Here is a 17800-nt window from a genome sequence, read left to right as displayed (position 1 = left end):
CCTGAAGTGCTGGCTTTTACCCCACCCAGACACAGACCCAGGCCCAGAGGAGCCGGGCATGCAAGGCTGCTCATAGCCTAGACAGTGGTGGCTTTGTGTGGATTTCGGGGAGGTCTCCGATGGCCCGGTCAGGGGAGGGGATGATGTGGCAACAGCAGCAGGGCTCCCCAGGAGTCCGCCCTGTCTTTAGCAATGCCCCACTGCTTCCCAATGACTTCATGTGGCCTCAATGGAGTCTCCATGCTTCGGCTGCTCTTTCACCCGGTGGCTGGACACAGTCCCCTAGAGCCGAGGTTGCTGGGGCCATTGGCAGCTGGTGTGGCAGCAGGTGACCAAGTAGGCTCCTCAGAGGCTGGGTGGATGTAGGTGCCAGGCAGTGGGGGTGGGTGGAGGGCCACAGTCATGGAGGTAGTCACTCTGGCAAAGCTCTGGGGCAGGGTGGAGGGTACCCCCCACCTAAGCCCTCCTCCCTGCGGAGCTGGGGGGCTCAGGACCTCTGCGCTCTCCTTGTACATCTGTACCACCTGGGGGGAAACAGCAGCCCCAGTGAGCCTGGGGGCTACTGGGGACTCAGCCCCCTTCAGCAACTTCCTGGTTGGGAAGCTGGGGTCTTTGGTGGCTCCCAGCAGGAGACAAGAGCTAACAAGGGACAGGATGTTGAGATCAGGGACCAATCCTGCACCTAAAGCCTAAGGTGGATCTCAGGAAGAAGTCAAGAAGGCTGAAGGGCATGGACATGATGTCTGGGCAAAAGAGGATGCTGCTAACTTCAGCTGGTGGTACTTCATGGGGAAGGGGGCCTGTGAGTTGAGCCCTGTCTATTGGCCACTGAGGGTGTTTTGTCTTGGTTCTATCCCACCCCGCCCCGTGGGCTGGGAGCAAGATGGTGTGGTCACCTCTGGTGGGGGGCCCAGGATGGACAGCAGTACCGGCAGCAGCACAAGCCCGTGAAGGAGGCCCAGGAGTGTAAGTATTGTCAGCACCACGAAGAAGTACCTGGGGGTGTTAAGAGGGGTCAGCCCGGTCAGGTCCTGTATCCAGTGCAGGCCAGCCCTGCCTCCTTGCCCTGAGCCCTCCCCTACCTTACGATGAAGTCAAAGTTGGAGCCAGCAAGCATGAGCAGACCTAGCAACGTGGAGATGGCCCCATCAGTCACTGGGGCAAATGTGCGCTCCAGGGCCCGGGCAGCCCGCAGGTTCCGGCTACCCTGAGCAGTCAGGAAGCCCTGGGGGAACAAAGTCGTCCTGGAGCTGCTCCTTGACCAACCATGGCCAGTTCATCTATGTCCCCAGGGCTCACTCATGCCTGGCCCACAGAAGGCCAGGTGAACCGAGTTCCTGGGAACTGCGCAGGACCCAAGCACAAGTCCATGTAGGAAACCCTGTACAGATGAGTGAGATGTTCTGTGTGTGCTTAGCCGCTCAGTTGTGTCTGACTCTTTGGGACCCCATGGACTGTAGTCCACCAGGCTCCTCTGTACATGGGGATTCTCCAGGCAAGAATATTGGAGTGGATTGCCATGCCCTCCTCCAGGGGATCTTCCCAACCCAGGGGTTGAACCCAGGTCTCCCACATTGCAGGCGGATTCTCTACCAGCTGAGCCACAAGGGAAGCCCAACCTATTCTAGACATCTCTGTCTCATTCATCTAGCTCAGCTGGTAAAGAATCCTCCTGCAATGCAAGAGACCCAGTTCGATTCCTGGGTTGGGAAGTTCCCCTGGAGAACTGAACCACTCCAGTATTCTGGCCTGGAGAATTTTATGGACTGTATAGTCTAAGGGGTGGCAAAAGAGTTGGACATGACTGAGCGACTTTCACTTTCACTTTCTTTCAGACTAGGTTGGCCATCTATAGCCTGTCCCATGTTTTTGTAAATAAAGTTTTGTTGAAACACAGCCACACCCATTCATGCACCTGTCATCTACAGCTGCTCTTGTGCTACACTGGTAGAAAGAACCTATGGCCTGACAAGCCTAAATATTACTATCTCATCCTGTTCAGAGAAAGTGTGCTGATGCCTGGTCTAGGAGGGACACTTCTCAGGGTGGCATTTCAGAGGCTTTCTGATTCTTTCTTGGTATTTTTCTGCATCCTGACTTTTTTGTCCCCCAAGAAGTATATGTTGTTCTTATAATCAGAAAAATAATAAGGATTTTATGGGGGAAGAATGAAGGAAGCTATTTGTGGGGTCTGGCCAGGTTTGTGTTGGAGCTCCCAACGGGTCCACTGCCCCCACTCCACCCCCACCCCTCCTCTGCCGGAGAACCGGAAGCTGTGGGAGAGGCCAACCCACCTCTGTTCTGCATCTCTGTCCTGGAAGGATCTCCCCTTACGCTCACTCATCTAGCTACCACCCCATCTCCCTGATTCACAGTAAATCCATCCCAAGTAACTGTCAGTTCCCATTTTCTCACCTTCTATTCTGTCCTCATCCCATTCTGGTCAGGCCTTTGTCTCTCCTCTCTACTGAAATGGCTGTCTATTCATTTATTTACTTGTTTATTATTTATCTCTACACTCTTGAAGGTAAAGTGTGTCTGTATTGTTCTCATCTCCCCAGTACTGAGCACACAGTATTTGTCAAAAACTGAATCAGCTGGCCCGCCCCCTCCTAGTGCCTGTGCTCACCAGAGCCACGTGGACGGTGAACTCAACACCGATGCCTACGGAGGCCACAAGAATCACCACTGGGATGGCACTCAGCTTGATGCCCAGGAAACCCATGATGCCAAAGAGCTCCACAGTCATCATCGCCAGGACCAGTACCTGGGGAGGGCAGGGCTCACCTAGGGCTCCTGGGCAGGGCAGCTGGGGGAGCTATGGGTCCCTCTAGCCCCACTCCTGCAGGACTCACTATTAGCGCAGCCGTCCAGGGGTTGAGCAGCAGCAGGGCACAGACAAGGAAAGTGCACAGCAGCAGGGTGCAGACCGCCAGCAGGAAGCAGCGCCGCAGGCCCAGGTACTGCTCCCAGAAGAGGAAGGGAGAGCCACTGGGGTAGGCACGCACCCCGGCCCGGCCGGCCTCGGCACACGCTGCCCGGGCCCCCTCGATGGCCTCCACGAAGTCTGCAGTCTTCTGGAGGCCGCGCAGGAGGAAGGGGAACTGGGCAAACTCCAAGGGCTGGGCCGCTGGGACTGTGGAGGGAGGGGGCGGAGAGAGAGGGAGGGGCGGCCGGTGAGCATGGGCAGCAGTGGGCAGGGCTTCAGGGGAGGGCAGTTAGGGCTCCCCCGGGACTCACTGCGAAGATTCTCCCCCGTGGTGTCGTACTTGTCATGCAGCCACTCGGGAGGTGGGGGATAGAAGTTGGCCTGCGAGGCTGCCAGACCCAGGGGGTCACTGCTCACCCACACGGTCAGCCCCATGTAGAAGAGCTCGGGTGGGATCAGCCCTTCCTTGTCCACCAGCTTCTTGGTGGTCAGCTGCAGAGGCAGAGGGGGTCAAGGCTGGGCCCACGGGGCCTGGAGCCCCTCTGTGCTCCCCTGCCCTCCGGTCCTCTTCCAACCTGGCTGAAATCTAGAGGCTCCTGGGCATCCCCGGTCTGGACGAGCAGCTTGTATGCCAGGGCCCCATCCTCAGAGCCATTGCGGTATGAGTGGCGGGTGATGCGCCCAGAAGCCCAGTCCTGGTCAAACGCAGCCTGGATTCCTGGCAGAGGATGGGGAAGGAGTCCAGTTGGACTGTGGGCTCTGCGGGCTCCTGCCGGCCGCAGCCTCCCTGCCCGTCTCCTCGCCTCTCACCCTGTAGCCAGTCGCGATAGTAATGCAGCCAGGTGCGGGGTGCCTGGGTGGCTGGTGGGGGCAGCACGGCCTTGAGGGAACTGAAGCGCTGGTGCAGATCAAAGAGGGCGCGTTGGGAGTGGGCGTAGTCAAAGCCACCCTGTGTCACCAGAGCCACCTCGTACAGAGAGAAGTACCTGAGCTGGGCGCTCAGGAAGGCATGCTCCTTGGTGCCACGCGGCACCACATCAGTCAGGGCCAGACCGTCCTGCACCAAGGTTGCTCCATAGAGGCTCAGGCCCAGGAGAGCCCCAAAAAGTACCAGTACTACAGCCTGTGGGAAAAGGCGACTAAGCTGGAGGCCCAGAGACATCTAAGAAGTCTGTGCCACGTCCCACCTCGACCTGCCCGGGCCTGGAGGCTTACCTTGGTGTGGGACTGGAGCAACAAGGGTGCAAACTGAGAGCGGGCGAAATGGGCAAGACTCCAGCAGGCACAGGGCAGGGACTTGCAGGCTGCCTTCTGCCCTGTCCCCTCCTCCTGTCCTAGAAGGTCCCGTGTGGACCCTCCTGGGCTGAAGAGCTCAGAGCCCAAAGGGTCAGAAGGTGGTGGCACCAGGTGGGCTTGGGGAGGCAAGATGGTGACCACATGTTGGCTGCTGGCTTCACAGTGGGCAAAGGCTTGAACCGTGGCAGTCAGGTGGGCAATGCCCACTGGTACCGTCCCATTCCCCAGCTCCTGGGGCAGAATCTGAATCACCTGAGCAGAGCAGGGGCTGGAAGAGGCAGAGAGGGGGGCGAGGGTCTGGAAATGGTGCCAAGGGGACAGGACAGGATGGGGCTCAGGAGGGACGGCCCAGTGGGACAGGGGTACCTAGAGAAGCAGCAGAGCACGTCCAGGCGCTGGCAGTGGCGCCGGTGCAGGTCCAGGCTGAGGACCGCTGGGAAAACAAGCATCACGGCTGCAAAGTTGCAGCCCACCACTATGGCTGCCTGCAGGGTGGACAGGAGGGGCACAAAACCTGGGTGAAGCCCACCAGGCTCCATGCCCACCCGAGCCTGGGCCCCATGGGTGAGGCCTCACCTGCAAGGAGAAGGCCCGCAGTGCAGGGATGGGAACTAGGGCAGCCATGAAGAAGGCAACCATGTTGTTGATGGATGTGAGTGTGACGCTCGTTCCCGTGCGCTGCAGACACTCCCCCGTGCGCTCCTGCCAGGACAAGGCCGAGTGAAGAACGGCAGGGGAGGGGCAGGAAGCACACAGCAGCTGACATTTATTGCCCTGTTCTAAGCACTCATATTACCGATCCTCACCACAACCCTTACCACACAAACACTATGATTACTCCTGTTTACAGATGAGGAAGCGAGGCACAGAGAGGCTTATTACCAGCCCAAAGTCACTTAAACCAAGAGGCTCTGAGCCCCTCAGCAGCATGGCCTGGGATGAACCCAGGCAGGAGGACGAGGCCTCACCTGGAGAGGGGTGCCAGGTGGAGCCTCTGTGAAGGCGTGTGCCAGCAGGAATATGTCGTCCACGCCGATGCCCAGTGCCAAGAAAGGCAGCACCTGGAGGGGCATGGGGGCAGGCAGTTGGAGGATCTGAGCAGCCTGGGCTGTGGGCCCCAAGTCTGCCTGTAGACCTGGCCTACCTGGGTAGTGGCAGCGTTGAAGGCAATGCCCAACAGGGCACAGAGCCCCAGGCCCGAGGCCACCGCCAGGGCCACCAGCAGCACCCCAGCGAGGCCCACTGCACCCTGGGACTGGGCACAGTCCCACCGCAGCATCGTCATGCAGGCATAGGCTAGCTGTAGGGAGAGAGGGCAGTCTGGGATGGGGGCTCCCAGGTGGGGCTGGTGGTAGGGGACAAGGCGCCAAGAGGACCCACCATGAGCAGGTAGCCCCCCACCACGCGGGCAGCGCTGACTTCAGAGAAGGCGTGCAGGATGTCATCCAGGGTGGTAGAGGAGAAGGCGTGGATCTCCTGGGACGCATTCTCGGGCAGGGCCTCCTGGGCCAGCTGGAGAGACAGGGTGGTGTGAGGCGCAGGAGGAAGCAGCGTCCTCGGGCGCTGCGCTCGTTGGCTCCATGCTGACCTGCACAAAGCGTCGCTGCCAGGCCTGAAGGACCGTGCCAGCCTGCTCCTCGCTCCAGCCGATGTCGTGCGTCTGGTAGTCACCCCGGAAGTGCTCGTAGAGCTGGTGGGGGCTCATTAGCAGGAAGGTGCTCTGCAGGGCCTCTGCCCTGGCGGTGGTGTAGGAGAAGCAGGAGTCAGGGCTGGTCTCAATGACCAGGAGGGCATGTGCAAGGGGCGTTTGCCGGAGCTGCCTGGCATCAGGGTGTGGCTCCCCATGGCAACTCCCGGGGGGGGCGGTGGTGTACCTCAGCAGCTGTCCTTGGGGGTCTCTGGCCATGCCTCCCAGCAGCAGCTCCTCCTGCCAGTGCATAAACTTGTGGGAGAAGCCATGGCAGCCCCCACTCAACTCCTGAGCCACGTTGGGAGCCTGGAGTGGGTGGAGAGAAGCTCGTTACTCCAGGTCCTACTTGTGGGTAACTAGGTGTCTCTGGGCGGGCACCTCCAGGAACCATGCTTGCCACGGAGCTCTGCGGGCCTGGGGTGTATATATGTTGTGCTGAGCCTCTTGCATGCCCTGTAAGCTAACAGCTAGAGTCTGGCAGGGAGGAGGCCACAAGAGGGAGCAGAGGCCTAGAAACAGGCTGCAGGGAGGAGCTGGCTGAACTTTGGTGGTTTTGGGAAAAGGTCCACATTCACAGGGCCACACAGACAATCAGGAAACTGGGTATGACCCCCATGCTTATCTAATTTGTCTTGTCTCTCTGTACACATGTGTTTTGAAGAAGTCCAGCCTTTCTGGGCTTAGAAAAAGCCAAAAGGATTCATATGCTACTTGAGGAGTCCTTAGGAGAGCTGAATGGGAATGGAAAACTCTAGGTGTCGAGTGCAGTGTGGAGAGGGTAACAGTGTCCAGGAAGTATGGGGCAGAGCATAGGGCAGTCTGTTGTCTCCAGGAAAAGGGGAACATGAGGGGAAAGGGAAGGAAATAACCTTTCCCCAGCAGACCTGGCTGGAACCCACCTGCCTGCTGTGATGGTTAGGGGCACTAGGTGGGCAGTGGAGGTCGTCAGGGTGCAGACAGGGCCGCCCCACGTAGGCCTGGCCCACCTGTGCCTTGTCTAGCAGCTCCCGGAAGCCCTCAAGGGAGGCAAAGGGGCCCAGCTCCTCCAGCAGCTGCTCTGGGTCCAGGTTGGTCCACTGGATGTCTGGGCGGCCCCTGCAGGGAGAGCTTGTGGTTGGTGAGGATCAGGGATCAATGCCCATCCTCCAGACTGCTGCCATGGGGCCCATGGGGTACCCACCCCACTCCTAGCTGCTCATCTGTCCCTCTCTGTGGAGGCTCAGTCCAGCAGGTTGCTGCAGTGAACTCTGAATGGATACAGGAGCTGAGATGGAACTCAAGACAGATGGTACTTAACACAAGGAAAAGACCCACAAAAGCCCCATTTCATTCCTTCCCAAACTGTCTATCCTTGGTTCTCATACATAACCATACAGCCGCCTGCCTGTAACAGGTTTTCTTTCTGGCCTGGGCAACAGCTGAGTTGACACCTAGCTAAATCTCCCTGGCAAATTCTCTTTCTGGGGATCTTTTCTTTAAAAAAAAAAAAAAAAACAACTTTAGATTTTATATTGGAATACAGCCAATAATAATGTTGTGATAGTTTCAGGTGGACAGCAAAGGGACTCAGCCATACATATACATATCCATTCTCCTGGGGATCTTTTTCCTCCTTTGTTCAGATCTTACAGATCTTCGTGTTTTATCTAAATAAGACAGGCCTGCCTTTCCTTCGGAGGTGAGGAGAAGGGGGATGAGGAGAGAGCCCTGAGGCTGCCTGTGCTCTGACCCTGGCCTGGCTGGTAATCAAGCCCTGGTGAGCTTTTGCTCACCATCCCTCCTTTCTGTTGGGGAAGTCCTGGCAGGGGATGAAGCAGGGCCCGGGAGCAGCAGCAGCGGCACTCACGGCAAGTAGGCAGAGCCCCCTTGGAGTTTGGCTCCCTCCCAGAAGCAGTCGAGGGGGGTGAGGATCACGCAGGGAAACAGCTTTTCAATCATCTGCCAGGGACATCCCAGGCCAAACATCAGTCCTGCCCCTGCAATGCCCCTTACTCCACCCACCCCCACCTCCCCTACTGCAGAGAAGGCTCCACTCTACCCTGTCTCAGAGAACAGTGCAGGAGACTCACCCGCTCAATCATTCCATTTTCAATTAGGGGAACTCCTGACTTGTAGCAGATTTTGTTCAGATCCCAGGACCTGCAATAGCCAGGGGCATAGGACGTCAGTAGAAGAGGCTGACTCCGGGTCCAGCCCTGCTGTGGCACCTCTCACTCCCAGCTGCTTGGGGGCTCAGCCAGACTCACTTTCCATAGAGGGATACTTGCACTTTACTGGCGGTGAGGGCTGCCTGGAGGTGGAGGTCAAGTGCCTCAGGCGTGAGGACGTTCTCCCCCTCCTGGCGCGGGGTCTGTATCAACATCTGGGAGGTATACGCAGCCTCCTCCCCCAGCTTCTCCTTGGTGTATTCCAGTTCCTGGCTCACCCGGCTGCCCACTGCCAGAGCAGAGAGAGAAAGCTGGGGGGCAAGAGCCTTGGTGGATCCAAGCTCCAGGGAGTGTGAGACCCCAACTCTGGAGGCCTCCCAGGACAAGTGGGAAAAACTTCTCCTTGATGGCCATGCTGAGGCCCCAGGCTCCTGGCCCTCATTTCAGAATCTGGAGTGGAGAGGCCCAGCTGTGTGGCTCTTTGGGACTCTTGTGAGACCTAAGGTTTCAGCATGAACCCAGCTGGCTGTGTTTAGAGCAAATAACTTAAACGTGAGATCCACAGGAGCGGGGCCAGGGTGGGGCTTTGGGGGTCCTGGTAAAAGGGCCCCCACTCAGTCTCTCTGTTCTGGCGGGGAGGACAACGAGGGGCAAAGGGGCCAACAGGGAGGCTGCTGTTGGAGGGTCTCCTGAGGAACAGGTCTAGTGCTGGGGCTGGCTCCTAGTTCAGGTTGTCCCAGACAGTGGTTTATATCCATGCACCTTTCTGCAAACTGCTCTGTAAAGAGGGTGGGTGGCTGGGTCAGTGTCTGGCAATAATGGCTCTGTAGTGGCACAGGTGAGGGGGGATCACATGGCCTTTCAGTGTGGCGCTGCCAGCAGACTGCTTCCTCCCAGGAAACAGCTCCAGGCCCCTGGCAGAGGTGGCATCAAAGTGGGCTGGGGGAAGAAGATACCGTTCACCAGTTTCTCAGGCCAGACCCTGAGGAATCCCAGGACCAGGTCTGCCTCATCTTCTTGATCGAGTCCTGCATTAGCCTGGCTGCGGAGGCCAGCTCTGTACCAGAGGCCTGGGGAGGCGGGGAGGTTTGCGGGATGCTATGACTTGACTGTGGTTTGGGGGAGGCAAGGGCTAAGGCCAAACCACACCGGAGGCTTGGTGGACTTGGCCTGGTCTTAGGCTCAGTTCTGCTTTCCCCGATCTGGGGCCTCTTCCTGTAGGTCACTGCCGCCCCTGGGCCCACTGGACTGCTTCTCCAAGACTCCAGTCCCACTTGGGATCATCATACCCCCCCATCTCTTTCAAACCCACATAATCGTCTCACTCATGAGAGCCCCAAACCCTTGGTCATGTTCATCACAGATTCACTCCTTTGCTCATCCCCGCTCCCAGTCACTCACATTCCTGACCCTCCCATCATGAACAGTCTCACACAGCCATTCTGCCTTCTCTGCTGTCAATTCCACATACTTCTTTGCTTCCTTTCCTGACTCCCCTCTTCTGCAGACCTGTACCGCAGTGTTTATTTCACCAGGCTTAGGCCAGAGCTGCCACAAGGAGGGACAGGAGTAGAGGGCAGAAATAAGCTCCCCAGAGTAAGGGAGTTTGCTGAGGGGACTGAGGTTTGGGAGAAAGAAGCAACCAGAGAGAGCTAATGAGAAAGCAAGAGAAAGGGACAGGCATAATTTAAAACAGTATCAAAGGACTTCCCTGGTCGAGTGGTTAAGAATCTGCCTTCCAGTGCAAGGGGCATGGGTTCAGTCCCTGATCGGGGAATTAATAAAACCCCACATGCCTTGGGGCAACTAAGCAAGCCCACTCGGCTCAATGAAAGATCCTGCATACTGCAATGAAGATTCCGAGTCCTGCAACTAAGACCCGACACAGCCAGGTAAATATATGAATGTTAGAAATAATAAAATATAGTATCAAAGAGAATAAGGAGTCCTCAGAGAAAATGAGGAAGAGAAAGCTATGTTTTGGCTGACAGTGATGGTGACAGTTATGAGGACAGCTGAACGGGGTGTCCTGTGCAGGCCAGAGGAGACAGCAGGTGTCGGGGAGCACAAAGGCTTCCGAACAGACCCGGCTTTGGGTCTTGGCTCTGATGCTGGGGGTACTTAGTCTCTCTGACCTGCAATTTCCTCATCTGAGAAATGGGGACAATGCCCACCTTGGTGGATTGAGAATCAATGTGATGGGATTTCCCTGGGGGTCCAGTGGTTAAGAATCTGCCTGCCAATGCAGGGCACATTGGTTTGATCCCTGGTCAAGGAAAATTCCACGTGCCTCGGAGCGACTAAGCCCATGTGTCACAACTACCGAGCCCACACCCGAGAGCCCACGCTCTGCACACGAGGAATCGCTGCAACGAGAAGCCTGCGCGCCGAAACTACAGAGTAGCCCTTGCTCCCCGCAACTACAGAAAGCCTGTGTGTAGCAACAAAGACAGAGCACAGCCAAAAATAAATAAAGACACAGAACTAAACATGAGCAAAGTACTTAGGAAGTTGTCCAGGACCCAAGAGGCACAGATACGGAATTATTATTCAATAGTTGCTGGGAGAGAAATGATGTGACAGACACATGAGAAAGAACTGAAGAAAAAAAGAGACTGTAAGTAAGTGGGGAGAAAGGCAGAACAGGGGAAGGAGACTCAAAACCATCACATCTGTTAAAGACTTTACAAAAGGGATAATATAACTGGTTAGAGCATGGATAGAGTCCACTTTATAGGTAATCCAGTAAATGCAACTTACCATCTTTGAACCATCTTGAGATAGCATCACGACTCAGTGGACATGAGTTTGAGCAAACTTCAGGAGATAGTGAAGGAACTTCAGGAATGCTGCAGTCCACGGGGGTCACAAAGAGTCGGATATGACTGAGCACACACGATATTGCAATATGTCTCAGGACCCACAGAAATGTTCACAATCTTCGGTCTATAAATTTCACATGTAAGGACCTGTAAGCTTTTGTAGGGACTCAGGCTGTCTCTGTATGAAATGGGAGCCATGGGAGGTTTTGAGCAGAGAAGTTGAGATGACCTGGCCTTTTCATCACCTAATATACTCCAGAGCTGAACTGTGAATGATGAACAGGAGTTGGCCAGGGTAAGAAGCCAGGGAAAGGGGTTCTGGACCAAGTGTGTGCAGGTAACTGTCAGGGGCTCAGCACTGCTGGGCTGCTAAGAGGGAGGGAGAGACAAAGCTGGGTAAGCAACCTAGAGTGTGCTACTGGTGCTGCTAGGTCGCTTCAGTCGTGTCCGACTCTGTGCGACCCCATAGACGGCAGCCCACCAGGCTCCCCCGTCCCTGGGATTCTTCAGGCAAGAACACTGGAGTGGGTTGCCATTTCCTTCTCCAATGCATGAAAGGAAAAGTGAAAGTGAAGTCGCTCAGTCATGTCTGACTCTTAGCGACCCCATGGATTGCAGCCTACCACGCTCTTCTGTCCATGGGATTTTCCAGGCGAGAGTACTGGAGTGGGGTGCCATTGCCTTCAGCTAGGGGGCTTGAACTTGATTCTGGAGACTCCCTGGAAGCCAGTGGAGAGTGGTGGAAGGACTCTGTGGGCATGTGCGTGCTAAGCCACTTCAGTTGTGTCTGACTCTTTGTGACCCCATGGACTGTAGCCCACCAGGCTACTTTGTCCATGGGATTCTCCAGGCAAGATACTGGAGTGGGTTGCCATTCTCTCCTCAAGGAGATCTTTCCGACCCAGGGATTGAATCCGGGTTTCTGGCATTGCAGGCAGATTCTATTAAGGGGTCACCGTAGCATTAAGTACCAAGGGAAGCACTAAGCAGAGACTGACTGACTTGGTCAGATTTAGATGCACCACAGGAGGGAGGTGTGGAGGCAGATTTACAGGTGAGGGGAAAGGGCAGTCCCTTAACAGACCTAGATTTCCTGGGCCATCCTCAGAAAGGCCTAGTGACTCAGGGCAGTTGGGCCCCTCCCCAGCCTTAGGAGCTGAAATTTGATGAGTCTAAGAAGTCAGTCACTTATAATTCCACTGTCTTTGCCAAGTGAAGGATTTAGACATAGGATGCTATACAGTTCTTGCCAAAATAACCAAATGGGAAGTCTGTGGGGGTGAGTAGTGGGAAGGGGTGTGTAGTAATATTTTCCTCACTTTCAAAAAAGGTGTGCAAGATAGGCATGACTTCCCTTTTCCACCATGGCAGCAAGCCACCTTGGGAGAAAGTGTGATAAACCTGAGGGCAAAAGCCCAACATACAGAAGAAGGCAGAGGAGAAAGACAAAAAGAACTTTTTGCCGATGTCCTTAGGTTGCTGAATTATCCATGGTGGAACTTCTCTTCTCTCTACTGCTAGACTTCGAGGAAGGAAATAATAAATCAATCCTCTTCCTTTCTCCTTCTTTCCCTTTCTCTCTCCTTAATGTGGCTAAATGCATTCTGAATGATACAGTAAGGAGTGTACTGCCAGGCCTTAGCTAGAGTGACTGCTACCAGGTTGGGAAGAAGGGATCCCTTATGAGAGAGGCTGAGAAGAAAGAATTTTAATTGTTTAGTAACCAATTAACTGAGTAAGAAGATCTGAGACTGACTCTCAAGGTTTCAGCCTTGGGAATCTGAGTGAATACTGGTTCCACCAATTGATACATGGCTGTCACCTGCCTTCTAGACAGAAGGGCTGTATGTTCCTTATCTTCAGGGACAGCTCCAATTTCAAACCATTTCTGTCACTGTTTCTGAAAGTACTAGTTGGACTCTACGTTGTGATTTTTCTTTGCTTTCTTGTTATTATTTTTTTGGCTACACCACCTGGTTTGCAAGATCTTAGTTCCCTGACCAAGGACTGAACAGGGCCCTCAGCAGTGAAAGCACAGAGTCCTAACCACTGGACCACCAGGGAATTTCCTGGGATTTTTATTTTAGAGAATTTATCTCTGAATCCTTCACCTTTAACACTGACCAGGAAGGAGAAGTCACATTCCAAATCTCACCATGGCAAAGCTGGAGAGTCCAGAAATCTCAGAGCTAATGCCATGCTTATCTCCTTGCTTTCTGTATTAGCAAAATAGGAAAGGAATGGAGAATACCTTTCAGTCCTCATTGCCGAAGGTATTGCTGGAAGAAGCCTCAGAGAAAAGTCCAGGTCAGGATCACTGCTTTCAACTCACCTCCAGCCCCAATAGAGAGCAGAGTGATGTTCCAAAACAATGGAAAAAGACCTAGGAATTGATTCCTGCCCTCTTATATGACCCTCCCACAAAGATCACCAAAAGTCCAGTGAGATCAAGCCTGGCCTGTGCTGGAATGCAGGAGAGAGGATGAGGAAACATGGAGGTTCAAGCAGTGTTTAGACTGGGAAGGTCTGGGGAAAGGAGAAGCAAGAAGGGGTGGGAGACAGCCTCTATTGTGGCAGGAAATCCAAGAGTCATTTGGGACCACCCAGGCAGCAGTGGTGTGGGTGGGGGTAAGTGTCTGTTCATGTATGCACATGTTTGTCCTGGGGCTGGGGGCAGGCAGGCAGGCAGGCACAGAGAAACATCTGCTCTGGACCCCAGGGCTGGCCTGGAGTGTGTATAGATGTGAGAGTCTGCAGAGGGTGGGGGGTAGGGTAGGATGAGGTGTGGGATCCTAACAGGCAGACAGGCTCCAAGAAACATCTGCTCTGGATCCTCAGGAGTGCCAGCATTTAAAATAACTTAGGGGTGTGAGAGTCTAACCTGGCTCTGCCTTTGGGTGTGGGCCAGGGCTGGGGGAGGTTCAGGGGAGCCCACAAATGCAAATTTCCCAGGAAAGAACAGAGAGGAGTTTGACTCTGTTAAAGGGTTATCATACCAGGCCCCAGGAAAGGAGAGTTATGTCAAAACTATTAATAAGAAATCATTTTAATCTAATGCTTCCCTTAGGAAGTGAAGATCTGGTTCCATTTGACTCTGCTGTTGCCTCAAAGTGCAGATTCTGTGACACTTTTCCGCTAAACGCTTGCAGGGGGCCTTGGTGTATGGGACCTCTCCCTAGAGGCCTGCCAGATGATTTATCAGTTCCCCCAGCCTTCTAGTTCTAATGCTTCTATTTCTCCTAGTCAGATGTGATCTCTCTCTGCCTTCTCTTATATGACACAATTGTTTTCTGCTTTGTTATATTGTGTATTATATCACAGCATATATTTTACTTTCCTTGCTACTGAAAGATGGGTTTTGTTTTAGTTGCCTTGCAGACACTGCAGTGCAGTCAAATACATATAAAAGATTGCCAATAAATGCTAAATAAACACACATACACTCACCGGCTCCATATGCCTGCTCACCAGGCTCCGCCATCTGCATATGTCCGTTTATGGGTGTGAGAGGAGCAGTGCTCCCAGATGCCCAGGCTCTGGCAGGCAGGTGCCCCCTCCACCCAGATCAAAGCCCACTAGAACTCAATAGCCAGCTTCTCACCCTATTCCTGTCTTGGGCTTACCACATCCAAGCAACTACAGCCAGTGCCCACAACTCACCTTCCACCCAGAGCTGTTCTAGGTCTGTCTCAATGATGGCCACGCGGAGACCCAGTGCTAGGGCCCCAAAGGCCAGCAGTCCCAGGAAGAGCACTTTGCCACAGTGTCTCTGGATCCCGCAGCCCAAAGAGAAGAGCAGGCCCTGGAAGTAAGCACGGAGCCAGAGCGGAGCCTTCAGGCTCCCAGCTAGGATCTGGGATAGAAAAAGAAGGGTCAGCCAGGCATTACTGCAACCACCCATGAAACCTTTCCCTTTTCTCCTTATTCCACCCTCTGCCAAGCTCTGGCTTCTTGGTTTCTGGATGCAAGACAGGGAGGACCTACACAGACACAGGCCCAAACTTGGAAAAAATTTAACTCCATTCCCTGCCTCCCACCCAATACAGACTTGAAGAAGGCATAGATTCATTTTCTGAGATAGGATACACACACACACTCACACACGGGTTCTCAGGTGGACTGGGGTCGACACAGACACCCTCTCTCTCACCGGGCAGATGCTGAGGATACACACACACACACAGTTTTCCCAAGATTTAGGATTTACACTTTGCAGACCCGGTTCCTTCTTCCACCTTCCCCTCCACTCACCTGGGGTGTTGCAGGTCGAGCTGGGGGTGTGTAGCCCGGGGGCAGCTCCCCGAGAGGTAGCGGCCGAGCCATGCTGGCGGGTATGGGGGGGCATGGGCGCCCCCAACCTGCGTTATCTGGGAGCCCCCATAGACTGGCCTGGTCCGGTATACCGCTGAGCTACGAGTCGGAATTCAGCCGGGCCGCTAAGACGCGGGTACGGGTGTGCAGTCGTGTCCGCGAGAGTGAGGAGTGGGGCAGTGCGGCTCGGGGCGCACAGCCGGAGCCGAAGTGGGTCCCGCGTGCAGGAACTGGCCCGGCACGGCTGGGGTCGGCGACCGCAGTGCCGAGGAAGCGTCTGCAGTCCTAGAAAAAGGGAGCGGGCTGGGGATACGCCCTCCCATTGGCTGAGTCTCCCGCAAATTACCCGGAGCCTAGCGGCCGGATCTGCAGCTAGGCAACGGGGCCGCGGGGGGGCGGGGCAGGAGACCACCCAGGCAGGGCCACCCTTTGCCTTGCTTCCCCGCCCGCGCGTCCGCCGGGCCCTCGGGGAGCAGAAGGGAGGGAGATCCTGGAGAGGCGAGGCGTTGGCCAAATGTAAGTCAGGAGAGATCAGTGCTAAGAGGTGTCGACCCAGCCAAGACCCAAAGACTTCTTTCTACAGTTCTCTGCGTGCATTCTTTTCCCATTCAGTTCCTTCTCTCCACTGAGGCCATAGTCATCTCTCTAAAATGCAAATCTGATTATAGCTCCAAAACACAAAGCCCACGTGGAGTACAGGGCCCTGCAGGATCTAAAATCTTCTCTCCCATAGTTCCTTCACACCTACCCCGTGTTCCTTCCAGCCCTGCAGAGTTACACGGAATTTCCTAAATCCACCATGTTATGCCATGTATTTCTGCCTTTGTACATGTTGGGGCCCTTTTGCTTTGGCAGACTGCCTTCAAAACTGAACTTGAGGGAACTCTGTGGCAGTCCAGTAATTAGGCCTTTGCACTTTAACTGCCAAAGTAACGGGGTTCAGTCCCTAGTGGGGAACAGGCTCGAGTGGTGTGGCCAACCTCCCAAAACCAAAAACCAAATCAAAACAAAAAAACCCTGAAACTGAGATGAGTTAACCATGTCCCTTTGAAGCCTTTCTTGATTCACACCACCCTCCTAACAGATAGTTGCATCTTTCTTTGTGCTCCTTATAACACTTAATTTATATATTATTGCATTTGATACAATTTATGTACTTGAAAGTCTGCCTGCCTCACTAGATAATAAGTAGGTGTTCAATAATTGTTGATTGAGTCATTTGAGAGTTGCAGAAACTAGTCTTGGAAATGACTTGGAAAGAGAAAATAGTCCCTTTATTAAACTTTCATCAACTATCTGGCCTCTGAGCATGCTGTTTCTGCAGGTTCCTGACTGATTAACCCTGAATGGCAGAGGAGGGTAAAATCAATATACCACCATGTAAAGTTTGAGAAAGATAAAAAGAATCTGCAATAAATGCATTACTGTAACACAACTACTATTATCTCTGGCCAATATCTTGGTCAATTCTTCCAGATTTGTTTATGATTACATCATAAACATTTCATATTACTGCATTGTCTCTGTATCAATCATTTGGAGAATGTCCTTAGGACAGATTCCCAGAAGTGTGTTGGGTCAAAAAGTATGAACCTTTTTATGGCTCTTGCTACATATTGCCAAACTGCTTCTTGAAAACTTGTGTCAACTAACATAATCTCCCTGGAGATCTCTCCTCAGTTCTGGGGAAAGGGGAATTTTAGGCCGAGGGAGTGAACACCTAGTGGGTGTTCATCCAGCAAAATGCCTTGGAGGAACTAATACATGTGTGATGCTGTTGGCCAGGTAGTGACTACATGGTAAAAACAGCATATGTGCATAGCACTTTGTTCCTCCCTGTCATAGAGAAGACGGTCCTGTTATAGATAAAGAAAGTGTACCCGAGGGAACTTCCCTGGTGGTCTAGCGGCTCAGTGTTCCCAATGCAGGAGTCCAGGTTCCACTCCTGGTCAGGAACTAGATTCCACGTACTGCAACTAAGAGTTCACGTGCTGCAACTAAGAGTTCACGTGCTGCAACTGAGAGTTCACATGCTGCAACTGAGAGTTCACATGCTGCAACTAAATACCAGTGCAGTCCAAAAAATGCCCCCCCCAACAAACCAACATTTTTTTTAAGCATACATACCCTCAGCAATTCTCTAGAAATAGAAATAGCCTCTAAACTAGGTTGTATGGGCCCTTAGATTGTTTTTGCTGTTCCAGCAAAAGATGGGTATGGCTGGGTGTCATCAGGACTAGAAGTAGAGAGGATTTGCTCTAAGTAGTTCTTGAGACTTCCTTCTTGCTAGATTTGCAGACATAAAGTCCATGGAGAAATAGAGTTATAGTCATCTGGGCCTTGGGACTCTGTTTCCACAGCAGGCCCAACACTGCTAACAGTGGTAAAGTCCAGCACATCCGTGGATGCTTTAATGGCAGGGCCTGCCTCCTGAGAAAATTTCTTGCTTTGTAAACTCCAAAGACCAGGGTAAGAGGAATTGGTCTGCAGTTCTAACAGTTCTAACCAGGGCCTAGTGCCCTCTGGCTGCTTTGAGCTCCAAAGTGACCTTTCTTCTCCCCAACAAAGTGAGTTCCTAAGCATAGCTGAGCTCAGCCAGTGGTGA

At 53.7% G+C, this 17800-nt stretch overlaps 1 protein-coding gene across 1 annotated transcript; it reads right to left on the bottom strand.

Moving 5' to 3' along the window:
- Window positions 1-257: 257 nt before the first annotated feature.
- Window positions 258-15207, bottom strand: PTCH2 (patched 2). Its single transcript, XM_052637879.1, has 22 exons — window positions 15136-15207; window positions 14545-14737; window positions 8162-8351; window positions 7985-8054; window positions 7762-7853; window positions 6815-7010; window positions 6100-6221; window positions 5814-5961; window positions 5606-5737; window positions 5370-5525; window positions 5194-5286; window positions 4802-4927; window positions 4592-4710; window positions 4145-4493; window positions 3740-4052; window positions 3505-3647; window positions 3241-3421; window positions 2856-3136; window positions 2630-2767; window positions 1083-1225; window positions 897-996; window positions 258-524 (listed from the first exon to the last, which is right to left on the bottom strand). Exons 1-22 carry the CDS (start codon window positions 15205-15207, stop codon window positions 258-260), a joined length of 3624 nt encoding a protein of 1207 aa, XP_052493839.1.
- Between the last annotated feature and the right edge of the window lie 2593 nt (window positions 15208-17800).

Source organism: Budorcas taxicolor, chromosome 3, assembly GCF_023091745.1.
Source record: "Budorcas taxicolor isolate Tak-1 chromosome 3, Takin1.1, whole genome shotgun sequence".
NCBI classification, from domain to species: domain Eukaryota; kingdom Metazoa; phylum Chordata; class Mammalia; order Artiodactyla; family Bovidae; genus Budorcas; species Budorcas taxicolor.
This window is presented reverse-complemented; position numbering and strand designations above follow the sequence as displayed.